Here is a 14,989-nt window from a genome sequence, read left to right on the forward strand (position 1 = left end):
TTTTAAATTTGGTCATGCTGAGATGCAACTGCCACGTGAAAAGAGAGTTTATATAAAGTTTATTTACAAGTCTTTTTTTTTCATTCCTCTCTGCATTCATGTTTCTGGATCTTTTTTTTTTCTTTCTGTTTTTTCTTTTTTGTTGAATTGAATAAATCAACGTGCAGCTTCTTACCCAGCTCTTCTCGAAGCTTCGACAGCTCCAGCGACAGCTCCTTCTTCTGCTTCAGGGTTTCTTCGCGCTGCAGAGGGATGAAGAGACGACAGATTAAACTCTTGATGCATCAGAGTGAACTTTTTGCTCAGTTCGTTACAACCCAAAACCCGGAACATTATGAATCTTAAACGGACCTAAACAGTAAACAGAGGATTGGTTTCTTCGTTATATTTATATGAAACAACTTTTATTTCTACTATTCTTTCATCTGCATCATGTGCAACACAGGTTGTTAGAAACGTTAACAGTTACATCTTAATGGAAAAAGGAAACTGCAGAAATATTTTGAAGCCGTCAAAGCTTCAGTCGGAGATAAATCACTGTAGCGTTTCATCCATGTTTGTGTTTGTGGAATCTGGGCTGAATGTAAAAACGCTGCTGACTTTCACTTCTGAACAAACTCGGACCAGAGCGGCTTCATTAACCCTTAAAACTCCAGCAGGTTCTCCGAGCAACACTTCTATCAGAGCGATTCAACTACATTTTCCCTGATATGGCTCACAAGCTACAGACTCTTCCCCCCAGAGGGAAGGTTACGTCCACACATGTTACTCGTTTCCATGTTCAACACAAGTCAGTCACATGGAATCACAGCAACAGAACCCGCTGGCTTTAATACAAATAATAAAAGTAAACAAAACAAGTTCCAGGTTTAAAACTCTACTGAAAAAAAATTTTTTTTTCCAAATATTAAATTAAGTTCTTGTTTTTTCTGTAATAAATGAGGCAGTAATTCAAACTAGCATTTGAAGGGTTACAATCCTAAAAAGGATTGAATGTTTAGGGGATGTCGAGCAAGTTGTTTTAATTATCAATAAAACCGAAAAATCAGAAAACAATAGTGATCTTTGATGATTTATAGCAGCTTTTGTGCATAGGCATGAAATTTAAAAAGACCAAACTGGTTAAAAACAATTAGAAATCATAAATGATACGGACTGAGCTGAGCTGTTGAAGCTCAGACTGGGAAGACTGGTTTGTGGTCACCAAAAGAAGTTAAACTACGTTGCTTCAGCAGTGAATGAACAGCAGCATGTTTCAAACTAGCTGAAAAGACACCAGAATCAGATCTTTTCCCACTTCTTCCTCTCTGCAGAGATAATGGTACAGTCATGTCTGAATGACGTCTTCCAGCTCTGCAGGGAGGACTGTTTACACAACATCTCCACACCAACATGTTGCAGGCTCCTCTCTAGCTGAAGGGCCTTTTTCTTCGAGGATGTTCGCGTTAACATCAACTTGCCTGACGTCAGGTCTTCTTTCCTTTCGAAGATGAAGAAAATGCTTCAAATCGTTTGCTTGCTTTTTAGATGCAACAAAACATCCAGTTTTTGTTCAACGACAGCAGAGAGCAGAGATAATGACGTGTAATTACGAAGGAACACAGTCTGAGAACCTGAGATGTCACCCTGAACAACAACGGGAGCTTCATCAGCTTCTGATCTTTTCTTATTACTTTACTATCACACAAACACATGGTGAGGCGGACACTAGCAATACAGCACACACTCGTAAACACGTGGACTTCCACACACACTTGGGCTTGACAGGTGATCAAAGTACACAGCTGCTCTCCAGAACAGAACAGTATGATCCTGCAGAGACACATCTGCAGTAATCAACATTTACTTCCTCTAGAAGTAAAGGAATCCCCCGGAGTCTGGTGGTCTGCCTCGTTTCTGATCTGGGGTCAGCAGAGGCAGCTGGTGGATGTGACGAACTCTGAACCAGCAGAAGATTTAGAGAAGCTGACGGACGGCCGTGTTCCTACAAACAGAAGCTGCGTACAAAGCAAGGAACACGGAAAAGTGTGGAAAATTCCTCCAAACTCCTCGGTTTCAGCTTCGGGTGAAAACAGAAGAGCAGCAGCAAAGAAAACACACCTTTCGCTTCTTCTTGCGGCGATGACGGGGGGGATTCCTGGGCTTTGGATGGGCTTTACTCTCCACAGAGCCCATGTTTCACCCAAAACAAAAAACAAAACCCCACCACACACACACAGCTGTTCCTCCTCCGTAAACACGCTTAGCAGACACAAACTGGTCCCGAATGAGTCGCTCTGAGCGTTTCCACTCCTCCCCCTCTGTACCTGCTCACCACAGACCTCCCCCGTCCCTCCTCCTAAAGCACAACGAAGGAATGCCAGTTATTTGTGCACCACCTTCTACTGGTTATTTCCATCTTATCTCCTCTTCACAACCAGTGAAAACTCATTCCAACCTTCTCTTAACTTTCACCGCTTCACTTTTTTTCCATCCTTTCTGCAAGAACTAAAGCTGGAACACACCAAACCTCGCTACTCTGGCTGCTTTCCTGCTTTAAAAACACTTTCAGTCCCCGCTGTGGACTTTAACTTCCAAACTGAACCCAGAAGGTCCTGAAAAGAGTCTTTAATAAACAAAAAAGTTGAATCTGACAGAGGGAGTCACACCAGACCCCCCTCTAAAACTACACACTCCTCCCTTACTGGAGCTGGGCAGGGTTCGCCCACCCACCCCTCAGGGGAAAGCAGCTCCACATGAAGTCTTCAGTTTATATTTACTCGCCTCTGAAGCATGCAGGACAGATAAGATAGACCTTCATGCTTCAGATAAAAAGAAACACATTGCCTCATTTATCTGGAGTCCATCTGCCTGCCTGGTGAAGCTCCAGTCAATATCAGACTCAGTTTGCGTCTGAAAGCAAACTCCAGACTGATCGCTGATGTAAACAGCTGCAGAAGTGGGACATTTATCCCAACATATAAAAGGTATTCCAACCAGCCGGCGCTGCTGGGAGTTTCACAACAGCCCAACGCTTGTAACAGGTGACGGTACAAATCCTCCTCTTTCACTCAGATGCATCAAGATAACAGCAGATTTATCTTTGCAGCTGCGCTGCAGAGTTAATGTTTGTGTTCTACTACAGCTTATCTTCAGATCCTAATGCAGATTAGTCGACAGCACAGGTCAAGTTATGAAACCTGCAGATCTGAGAGCGAGTTAGTCAGAAAACAAACCTGCGCAACAAGCACAAAAATCCCCCTGAGGTCTGAATAACTAAAGTGTCATTATTCTCTCCCGACCCCCTCAGGTCACAGAGGAAAGTTCAGACAAATCTGAGCAGAACTAGTTTTAACGGCAGGAACTTTAATGTTGCAGGAACTAGTTAAACTAACCACAGCAAATATTTACCTCCAGGACCCGGATGCTGCGGGAGATCCTGTTGCTCTGAGCCAATCACAGACCGACGCCGAGAAAATCTCAACACAAACAAAGACCTGTTGCAAAATGCTGTTGCTAAGTTACCACCGGTCATCTTCAGTGGGATAAAAGGCTGAAAATACAGTATTTATGAATAACTTGGATAACATAGTGAAAGTAGTTTCATTTAGAAATTTACTCCAGATTTATTCTGTCAAGCAAATGCTTAAAATACTTTGAACAAACATCAGTGATGTTATTTCTTCTGCTGCCAATCTTTCCACTTGTTTTTCATTGTGTTCAAACAATTCTGCTCACACACAAAAAGATCCTTAAGTTATCGCATGGCGTCCATCCCATAATTCATCTTTTAATCATTCTGGATCAATTTCATGCTCACACATGTAACAAGTCTAAAAGGATCTAAATCCAGTTTTTTCTTTATCTTTTATTGTTGAACTGAAACATTATAAATGTCTCGGAGATGTGGAAAGCCAAAAAAACAAGAAGAACGCTGAATGTTTCAAAGAACTGAACCATGTTTCAATTTATGTTAAAAACAAACCAAAAACCTGCAACAACATTACTGACTCGCTTACACAGCACTGAGCATAGATGCACAAAACTGATCTAATACACTTCATTTTATGTTTATCCATATACACATTATATGTATTTATTTGATCATATATTTGCATTTTATTAGAAATATACTTATTTGAGAATTACACTTAAGTTTTAAGCCCTTAACATCTGGTGTAACATCTGGTTGGACCCTGGCTGGAGCCGTTTTATGTGGTGTTTACGCGTCCCCCTGTACATGCATGACTGTGCAGAACTAAAGCATGTTAAATGGTGATTGTATAGCGACGCTAAGAATGCAAATGACCCCAAATATCTGATAATTATCAAATAAAAAGTGGGCATAGATTTGTTTTCCTGTTCAGACATTTAACACTGACGTTGCTGTATCCAGAAGAACTCAGTGAGAGCACCGTCTGGTCATTAAAAGCCTTTGCATGACATGTCTGCATGTCATTTCCACATCGCTGGGAACCCCAATCTCTAAATACCTGCCTTTAACACAACTGTATGATCGGGACGTACAGCAGGAAGGAGTGTGAGGAGAAAACACTCAGCAGCTTGTTACACATCACGGAAATCTCCTGTTATACATGTTATACACACTGTGATGTATCCTAACACCAACACCATGTAAACCACAATCTCAGTGTTTATACACACACATTCACCTCCATCAGCAGTGTGTGTGTGTGTACGTGTTAATGGCAGCTGGGTGTGGACGAGCCTCTCCCGGCTGCTTCCTGCTAAAAACAGCGACAACATTTTACTCCCCTCCTCCTGCAGCTGCACCTCAAATAGAAACACGTCTTATCACCAGCTGATGCTGTAATTACAGAGAGGAGGAAGATCACCGATCGTTTCCCCTCATTTCCCCTCCTGATGTGGAGTAAGACCGACCTGCACATGCACGGACAAACATCCTTCTGATCTGCCGTTCCTGAGATGAGAATCTACAGCAAAGTCAGCACAGTGAAGCCTCCTTTTTTATGTCATAATAATAATAAATACTACTACTACTACACTAATAATAATAAACAATAATAATAAGAATAATAATAATAATAGCTGTAACTTAAAATGTTGACATGCTAATGTTGCCATGACGTGTTTGAGATTTGAGATTCATTTTTGTCCTCATAAGAAGATGGCATGTTTTTTTTGTTTTTGTTTTTTTAAAATCAATTTGATCATTTAATGTTTAAAACAAACAAACAACCCCCCCCCCCCCAAAAAAAAAACAAAAAAACAAATCAAAGTTTGATTTTCGCAAGAGAAAATGAGCTAAATGAATGTTTTTACATTAATTTTAACATGTTAAATCATATGAATATACCAGTATAACCAGTAAACCCATCTTCTTTTTACATTTCTCTGTCGGGTTTTATTGAATTGATTAGAAGATTTACTTTAAACGTATGAAAACATGTCAGAAACGGCTGCACATAAAGACTCAGCAACTCATGTTGGCTTTCCACACTCCTCTGTCAGCGTTTGATTAAATTAAGACGTCTTTCCTCTGATTTATGTCGTCTGCGGCTCGTCTTTAATCCTCGCATCAGTGTTGGCCTAATATCAGCTTCTTGTTTGTTCCAGAATTGACTTTAATGTTTTCCTGCTGATTTCAGGCTCTAAACATTCTGGCATGACTTAACAGGAGGTATCAAAGCCCAGCACTGTGTCTCATCTCCTTCTAAATGTAAAGACAAGGTTGCAGCTATGCAGACCAAAACTCATGTACAATCATCTGAAACAAAGTGGGAAACTATTCTGTGGTCCGATGGATGAAAATGGGACATTTTTAAGGAAAGCATGGACACCATGTGGGAGCTTCCCATCAGTGCACAGTTCAAACGTCTGCATCTCTGATGGTATGAGGATTGCTTTAGTACCATGATGTGGGCAGCTTCCACATCTGAGACGGCGCCATCGATGCTGAAAAGTACATGGAGGTGGAGGAAGAGTTGAGGTGCTGAACTGGCCTGCAGTCCAGACCTTCCACCAGCAGAAAAAATATGGAGAATCATGAAAGCAACAATCCAGCAAAAAGGTCCAGAGCTGCTGAGCAGCAATAATCCTGCATCAAACCAACACTCATCTTCTAAAACTCCAGTAACTGCTCGCTTCCCAGACGTTTACAGGCAGATAAAGAAGAGACACGATGCTGAACATCATCCTGGAACTACTTTTTACACGTGCCACTGCCATTAGATTCACAATCAGCTCATATTTCCTGTTAAATGGTAAAATGTCTCCGTTTAGGCATCTGACATGTTTACATTCCACTGGGAAGAAAATATGGGCTGATGAGACTTAGAAATCACTGATTTCTGTTTTTTATTGACCTTTTGTACAATGTCCCAACTCTTTGGGTTGTAATTCATGAACTGAGAAAGGAGAAGGAAGTACCTCAGAGAAGAGATGCTGGATGACTGTAGCCAGCGCCTCCACCCTCTTATTCCCTTGCAGCAGCAGCTTCTTCAGTTGACTGATGGCCTGCTTCTTCCTCTCAGCCTGATCTTTGTTCAGGTTCTGTTTGGCTGCGACCGACCCCTCCGCCACCATAGTCCCACCTGCTCCAGGTCTGGACGGGTTCTGAAGGCGGGGTCCTGTTTTAGGGCTGGAGCGTGTCCCAGTTCTTGCTTTGAAACCATGACCAGCAAGAACTGGGACCACCACATCAGGTCCAGTGGTGCCTGATGTGGTGGGAGCGACTTCAGCAGCAGGCGCCGGGACAGATGGCGTTACAGTTGTGTTAGCATTCACCTCATCTGGAACCTGATCACACCAACAGAAAAAACACACATGTTGGACCACAAATAGAAACAAAATACCTAAATCTGAGGAATAATAATTTAAAATGATCATGTTTTTATAGCTCCTGTTACACAAAAAGGGAATTTTGTTTCCATTTTTAAATGAATTTTCTCCTATCTGCTAACAAAACACACTTCACTTTCATCATCAGCTGTTTACTAGTGAGTTTACAAAAAAAAGAATTCTTCCACGTCTGAGTTGAATCTGTCGTGTAAAACTTAACGAAGAGGAAGAGGAGGAGGGAGACGTACGGGTTCGGGTGGAGGGAGCTGCTGGTTGTGCTGGTTTCCCACTGCAGACGCCGTGATCTGGGAGCCGCTGCTGGTGTTCCCGGTGGGTCTCGTCGACGCCTCCCGGGGTTTGCTTTTCTCCACTGCAAGACAGCGGCGACCTCTGAGTTTGTGGGCAGCATGTGCAACATTAAACATCATGTCAGCACACACACACACACTAAAGGCCTACTCACACTACTTCATCCTCCACAGCAAACAGTCACATAAAAACACTCATCTGGTCAAGGAGAATACGCCCTACCCACTGTTAGAGCTGAAACAGATGCATCATGGGAATGTGAGGTAATGATGGCCAGTCTTTGTGTGCGCATATGTGTGTGTGTGTCCTGAGTGTACATTAAGGAGTGCATTACTAGAGAGAAGCAATTAGAGAGAGAGACAGATCAGCTCTCCTCCTCCTTTCTGCTCCCCATTGTCCAGACTCTGCCTGACTGGAAGCTGAGGCTGCTGATGTCTGCATGTATGACCTGACGGATGTCTTATCAGCCCCATACAGGATTCCTGGACAATCACACGTAAAAACATCCAACTCTGCAGCCTGCAGGACCAGAGTTGTTGTGGTTTGTGATTATTTCTGTGTGTTGATGGTAAATATTAACTTTTAAAACTCCACTCTTACCAAAAAGTAAATAATTCCCACTGGTGTAAATTGTGCTGCGCTTGGCTCAGAGACAGGGAGACACTGCCCCCTGGTGGCAAACGCAGAGCAGGACAACAACACTCGAACTGCAGTTCAACAACAGCAGGATGGGGAAATCATCACGAGACAGATCCAGAGTCAGTTTGACCAACAAGCAACTAAAATGATCTGAACTAACGGGAGTCTGTTCCTGCATGCAGTTAAGCTTCATCATGGTGATGAAGGAGTTACGGTTCAGCCTGATGAATATTTAATATCTGAAAACAGGACGCTGTGTGTGAAGGATCAATTTGCTAGTTTGCTCTTTAACACAAACGATTTTCTGTCGAAAAGAAACAAGCATTCATAAATCAGCCTGATTTCGCCCTCAAACTGCAGCTGAAACTCCTCGCTGATTCCAAGATCTCAGTCATTGCTTCTTAATCATCACGATGAACCAGACAACTCACTTCTTTTTGTCTGCATGTGATTTACCGGCTGAGGAGACTTTATGGGACCTGTAGCTTCCTCTGCAGAGATCTTGTTACCTCCACCAGAACGAAGCTCCACTATACAGAAAATGTTTCCACAAGAAGCAGCAGCAACTTCTCATAACAACACGAGATGAGTTATCCTCACTGTGCAGAGATTTCCCTTTTGGCTGGTGTCCGACAGGATAAGTTACACCCCCGCTTCATCCCCATCAGCTGGTGCAGACAGAAGACTGAGGTCTGCTCGACGATTCACGCTTTTTACATGAAGGACTTCAACCACTTTTATTTGATTTTTTTTTTTTTTTAAAAAGCCTGATTTTTCATTAATTATTCCATTAATTATCTAATTTTGCAGCAGACTGATCTGAGAAGATGTAAAAAAAAAAAAAATCCTTTGGCTTTTTTTCTCCTTTTTCCACAGAGCAAATGAGTCCATTTATAACATAATCTAATAGTTACATTAAATATATGGCAAACTGACTAATCATTTAGCCCTTTTCTAGTCATGTTGACCTCTCAAAGCCATTTAACACTACATGTCACATTCACCTATTCGCACACACTAATCTATTTTCTATCAGTCACATTCCCAGCGCTCCCTCTTCTCTCACACATTCATACCCCAGTAGATGATGTATGTAGACAAATCTGAAAAGCTGAAACTTTCATCAACCAGCTGAAGCTTTTAACAAAACCATTCAGATCTGAGAGGATCTTTTTTCTTTCTCTGAAATTATTTTAGAACCAATAAAAAGTTGCTGGCAGCTCAGTAAAGTGTATTTATTAATGTGTGGACAACAGGAAGGTCAGCAGTCATGACAGAAGTCATTTATGTCATGAAAAAAAGAAGCTAAAGTTGATGTTTACATGACTGAAATGAGATGCACTTTCTGCTCATAGCCTTTATATACTGCATATAGTTCTATATACAGTCTATGTGTCAGCCTGATGAGTGTGTGTCCTGCTGAAACGTGCTGATGTGTGTGTGTGTGTGTGTGTGAGATGGCGGTTTGTACCTGGTGGCTGCCAGGCTGGCATGCAGAGCTGCTGAGCCCAGACTGAGAGAGAAACCAGAGGGTTAGCATGCTAAACACTTTACAGAGGGAACACACAGGGGACACTTCCTGCTGCGTCATGACGATCTGCTTCGGTCAGATCACCTGCATGACAACATGAGGAATCATGTGACTCTGTAGAAAAGCTGCAGGGTGAAGGCAGGATTCTGCAGATCGGCACATTTTCATCCGGTGTCATTTGTTTCATTTAATCTGTTCAGTCTGAAACTGATCAGATAGACATGAAACAAGAAGGACAAGACAAAGCAGATGTTAAGAAAACTAACTTGTGCTTTTAATACAAGAAAATTCAACAGGTTTCATGATCAGTAGGAATGTCCACTGTGTGTTTAATGTACTGCAGGGGAAACCAGTAAAGGCTCTGGAGCTGAGGAAGAGGAGGTGGAGCAGAAGGAGGGGTGAAGGCTTCATGTCATGTGCTTCTTCTGGTCCATCACATTACTTTCAGTCCTTTGGTAAAACCAGTTTAACTGGTCAAGAAGACAAAAGCCTGGAAAACTTCATTTTCTGCTCTATTTAACCAAACTTGGATCTACGGTGTATAAAAGGTGATTAAATGCACACAAACATGTTCCTGCTCGTGTGAGACGTCTCTCTGGTCTAACAGGCTGAAATCTGACCGCTAACGCCTCACGGAGCAGCATCAGGCCCTAATTAGATTATCACTTGTTGTGGGTTTGTCTGTAATAAGCCGTCACATTACCACTCAGAGACTCAAATCCTCCACAAACACAAGTGAGGCGGCAGAAACCTGGGCGATTACGGCGCGGCCACGTGGCACGGTCAGATTTAAACAACACCAACCTGGAGGCAGATTACTGCTGGATTACTCTGGATCTGTGTTCAGAGGAGGGAAAGTGGACCAGCAGAGCGGAGGGGACGAGAGGCCACCTCGCCGCAGGTGGTCGACAACTTTCACTCGCTGGATTCTGATGACTGAAGGTAAACGTGTGATTTTATAAACGCATGATACAAATAAAGGTTCTAAATGCTGGAAAGGTTCAGTCTCACATGATGAAACATAAAATCCAACTCTGCGCACGCCTTGTTTACATCTTGTCGAGCATCATCCCTTCACCAGAAACAGAAACATCACCTCCCACACATGCCTGTTACCATAGAAACAGGCATGCAGAGCATGAGGTAAACGTGTCCACTATCTGACCTGCTTGCTTTTAGCCAGACTGTGCGGTTTCCTAGCAACAATGACTTTTTTTTTCCATCCTGGGCTGATAGCTGAAAGCGGCTGGATAGATCCTGAACTAAAACTAGCGGCAGCTTCATCGGTCTCATCTTCATCAGTGAAGAAAACATGTTTCAGTGAATCAGTAACCGAGTTACTGCTTCTTCATGCTCAGATCTGAGGATAAAATCAGCTTGATGACCGATTCAGATCTGTTGCATATCTGACAAATGATTTATGACTTTGTCCAAATGTAATTTCTAAAAATCTTTGTGAATCATGTCACCTTCTGTCGTCAGCCGTGACTCAATTTTTATTTCTGTCTTTCAGTAACTTGTTAGACTTTTATTATTGCCAATGTGACAGAAACAGAGCTGGAGGGGCTCTCTGTGACCTTATGATGAGCGACAACCCCATGCTGAGAAGAAAAACTACCTAATGTTGGATGAAAGAAGCCTGAGTTCCAAACTAAGCAGGAAAGTCATCCTCTGCTCCAGCTGCTGCAAACCGCTGTCAAACAGCTGTTACTGACACATCGTGTCCAAAAGATAACCTGACCTCATGCCCACAGAGAACATCTCTGCCTAGTTTTATAATCAGTCAAAAATCCTGCAGATCAAATCTTCTGCTGGATGATTTTCATGCAGCAAGCACGCTCATCTGCTCCGCATCAGATTAACGTCTGCATGACTGGCCAGCCTTGGCTGAACCTCTGCAGCATGAACGAGCCGCGCGTGTTGACTAAAGCCTGATCTAACCTACATTTCAGAGTGATGGCAAGCGGCAGCAGGGAAGTGGGTCTGTGGTGCTTAGACCCAGAAAACACAACGCAGCCAAACACGTGCTGCAGAGCTCAGATGGAGGAGCAGCGAGCCGAGTTCAGTCAACTCCTACAGAACTAAAACACGCCGACACGAGTCACACTGAACCAGCGGAACATGAGCAGATTTCCAGATGATCTGACGGTGAACACGACAAACATCGGTCTGGAGATCCAGACAATTTGTTCAGGTTCATGTTTGGAAGAGAATTAGATAAAAAACATGGGGAAGAGTTTAAAGTTTCAGGGTAAGCTGGGTGGTCTGATGATGCTGGCAGATGCACAAGTCAAACCCACGTGAAGACGTTTGAGTCAAACTGGAGTTAACGGGAATACCTAAAGAGGGTTGTTCTCTTCATTTTAAGGTCTTTTTTTTTTTTTTTGCATCTTTTGTTTTAAGTGCACCCAGATAACGACATTTTCCAAAACTACAGAAAAATAAGTATTTGAGCATCTGAAAATAAATAGTATTTTATTTAAAATCTGATAAATGACACACACACACACACACACACACACACACACACACACACACACTTAAAATGAAGCAGCTTTGCTGGTGTGTTCACAGTCAACATGGAGCATCGGGCTGGGTATCGCCACTAATTTCCTCAGTCAATTTAATGAATACCAGTCTGATTTGATTAAATCCAGTTCCATATGATTCATTTACAGATATTTAAGATTTAACACCAAATTTTCCTGATTCTCAGATGACTGTTTTTATAAAACACGTAGCCTGTTTACATGACTCATAAAAATCAGATATCTGGGTCAGATGACTGTAATAATCTGAAACATCTACGAGCACTTTGTAAGTATTACATTCAGAACACTGTTGTCAACATTTGCTGGTCCATTAATCTGTCCAGTATGAGGAGCCACATAGGCAGCCATGTAGCTGATTTGTTCTGTGCCGCGCCATTTGTCACTTTCAAGCAGATAGAGATCCCTGGTTTTATTGTAGACCAAAGTTTGTTTCTGTCTGCACCAGAGTCTGAATGCACACTGCTCCCGATGGACCAGAATATCCGCTGAAGTGGAGCAAACAGTGCCAGAGTGATTGCAGCCTAAACATCAGATCAGCATTGGATCATTTTAAATCTCTACGTAAAACAAACGTTTACAGACTGGCTTTTCGTACAAGTTGATAAACATTTATTTAACGGTTTTTAATTATCGCACTGGTTTCATTGTTTTTAATCACAACTGTCATGCATTTTATTTATTTGTATTGTATGTTTGTTTGTGTAGCACTTCGGGCAGCATGGATTTTGGGGAAGTTGCCATATAAATAAATTTGATAGATTTTGAAGTTCGTGTTATTAACACCATTGAAATTCTTTCCAATGCAAACAAGAGAAACCCAGCCGCCAAGTCGAAATGAAATGAACTCAACAGGTTCACCACAATACGAGTTAAAGGCTCAGTATGTTGGACGTCTAGTGGCTCAAACAGCGAACTGCGGCTTAATCTTTAAAGCTCCACCATGACTAGAGTTATCATTTATATTATCAGTTTCTCAGGAACAGGAGTGTCTGTTGGGTTAAGTTTTCCAGACTCCCCATCCAGGAGGTTTACAATCCAGCCACAAAATGTACTGTTCATACTATATAGCAAATTCACTAATACTCTGTTCAATTCAGCTTTATTTGTATAGCGCCACTTCACAACAATGTTGTCACAGGGCACTTTACATACACATCAATACAAGCCAATTCATACATAGCCTATAATAGAAACCAACTGATTGCATCGAGTCATGACTGCGATCCAGTCCCCCATCCTGAGCATGCAAAAGGTGACAGTGGGAAGGAAAAAACTCCCTTCTAACAGGAAGAAAACCTCCAGCAGAACCCGGCTCAAGGAGGGCAGCCATCTGCCTCGACTGGTTGGGGTGGAGACGACAGGAAAGACAGAACAACATGTTGCTGCGAGAACTTTTTTTGACCTGGAAATTGTGATTAAGCCACTTCCTGTCAAACTTTCCACCAATCACATTAAACTGGTGTTAATGTCTAATCAGGATCATGTGCATAGAAAGTTCTGTTTGCCTGAAAAGAACAAAAATAATGGTCCCAAAAGGCTGGAATAAAGCCAAGAGGGAGTTTTTGATGCACAGTGGTGAGTGGTACCTCACAAAACCAGCTGCATTCAGTTGGTTTTGTGAGGTTAGTTGGTAAACGGCAGCTTAAATTACTGTAAATAGTTAAAACCAACTGGAGGAAACTGTATAAATATGCACATAGTTTGTTTCAATGCCAATATCCTTTCTTCTGAAAGCCAAAAATTGAGAAAATGACATGTACATGAGAAGATGCTTCATCTCTGTGTGTTATTTCTACAAAGTATTGTGGCAATAAATTCTGTTTTGTTGTTGTGGTTGGCCTTTATGGTGCCTCATCTACTGTTGCATCATTTTAACCTCATAATCTGACAACTCAGGGTGTCTCGGGTGTCATACTAAATGTTTACTAGTATTATAAGGATTAAGTTTCTTTAGGCAGTTTTATTATCATTTTATATATAAATATATCATTTATTTATTCATTTTAAGTAGACTAAAACAGCAAATAGATTGCTTGGGATTTAATTGCATTTTTGCCAAGATATCACCAGAAATGTTCCACACGAACTTAAAATAACTTCAGACGCAACATATTTAAGGTTAATGGTGTCATTAGGGGTGATGCCCTTCAGATACGGATCACATGTACAAGGACCATTTAATTAAAAGGTGGTGAATTTTTTCACAGCTGACTCCATTGGTGAGGTGCAACACCACCATATGGATGTTCCTACATCACCTTATATCACCATGCTGGAGATCTGAATCACTTTCACGTGTTAAAGTCTGAAATTTGGTGTGAAAAGCTTATCTGGCTTCATACTTTACAATTTACACCATTTATAAAACATGTAGTTTTGCTGTCTGCATCATGCAGAGGAGAGACTACAGCACCTTTAGTTTAGACTCAACACAAACTGCCAGAGTCCTTAAAAGCAGACAAGCAAATAAATGCTACAGATCTGAGGTAGAGTGAAAGCTAATGACTGACAGGAAAACCAGAACCAAAGAAACCAGTAAGAAAATAAGAACAACAAGCATGACTGAGACGGGTTTCTAATGTTTTTAAGATTTAATAACGTGACAATTTCAAGAGAAGCCATGATGAGAAACTGACTGTTACCAACAAAAACATCAGAACGAGGCTTCCTTTCTACTAACATCCTTTCAGTTGTCATTTTTCTCCTGGTGTAGGATTAGAAAGATGCTCGAGGATGACTCCAGGATGTTATTTCAACCACATCGCCATAGACGTGAGGCCTCTCTGAACAGAAAACACCTTCTAGTGGCTGAATGAGTAAAAAAACAGATCCGTCCTCTGTGTCCTCGGCTATTTCTGTTTACTGTGTTAGTCACGTGGTCGGTGCCCCTCTAGGCGTGGGCATCAGAGCTAACAGGACCCAGCAGCCGTGGATATTCATCACGCCACCACTGAAGCACTCGTGCATAAAGATTCCCCCCCCCCACACACACACACACTACATACAACCAAAGGCTCCTATTGTAACCCTGCACATCCATGAAAAGCTTCCACAGCAGAGGAGGAGTGGAGACCACAATGCTGATGCAGAGGAGCGGAGGAGGAGGTGGTGAGGAAGAGTGAATGGCCTCAGAGACTGATTTGGCGTCAGGTTTGGG

The 14,989-nt window shown here is 42.0% G+C and overlaps 1 protein-coding gene across 1 annotated transcript in view; it reads right to left on the reverse strand.

Annotated features, from left to right (window-relative positions):
• LOC306772844 (uncharacterized protein) overlaps window positions 1-14,989 on the reverse strand; it is a 58,343-nt gene that overhangs the window by 9,674 nt on the left and 33,680 nt on the right. The window contains exons 8-10 of the mRNA XM_079262476.1: window positions 7,050-7,171; window positions 6,391-6,759; window positions 176-242 (exon numbers count right to left, since the gene is read on the reverse strand). Of these exons, the coding sequence (XP_079118602.1) occupies window positions 176-242; window positions 6,391-6,759; window positions 7,050-7,171 (558 nt within the window). The remainder of the gene's footprint in view (window positions 1-175; window positions 243-6,390; window positions 6,760-7,049; window positions 7,172-14,989) is intronic.

This window comes from Telmatherina bonti (assembly GCF_933228915.1).
Source record: "Telmatherina bonti genome assembly, chromosome: 3".
Taxonomy (NCBI): Eukaryota; Metazoa; Chordata; class Actinopteri; order Atheriniformes; family Telmatherinidae; genus Telmatherina; species Telmatherina bonti.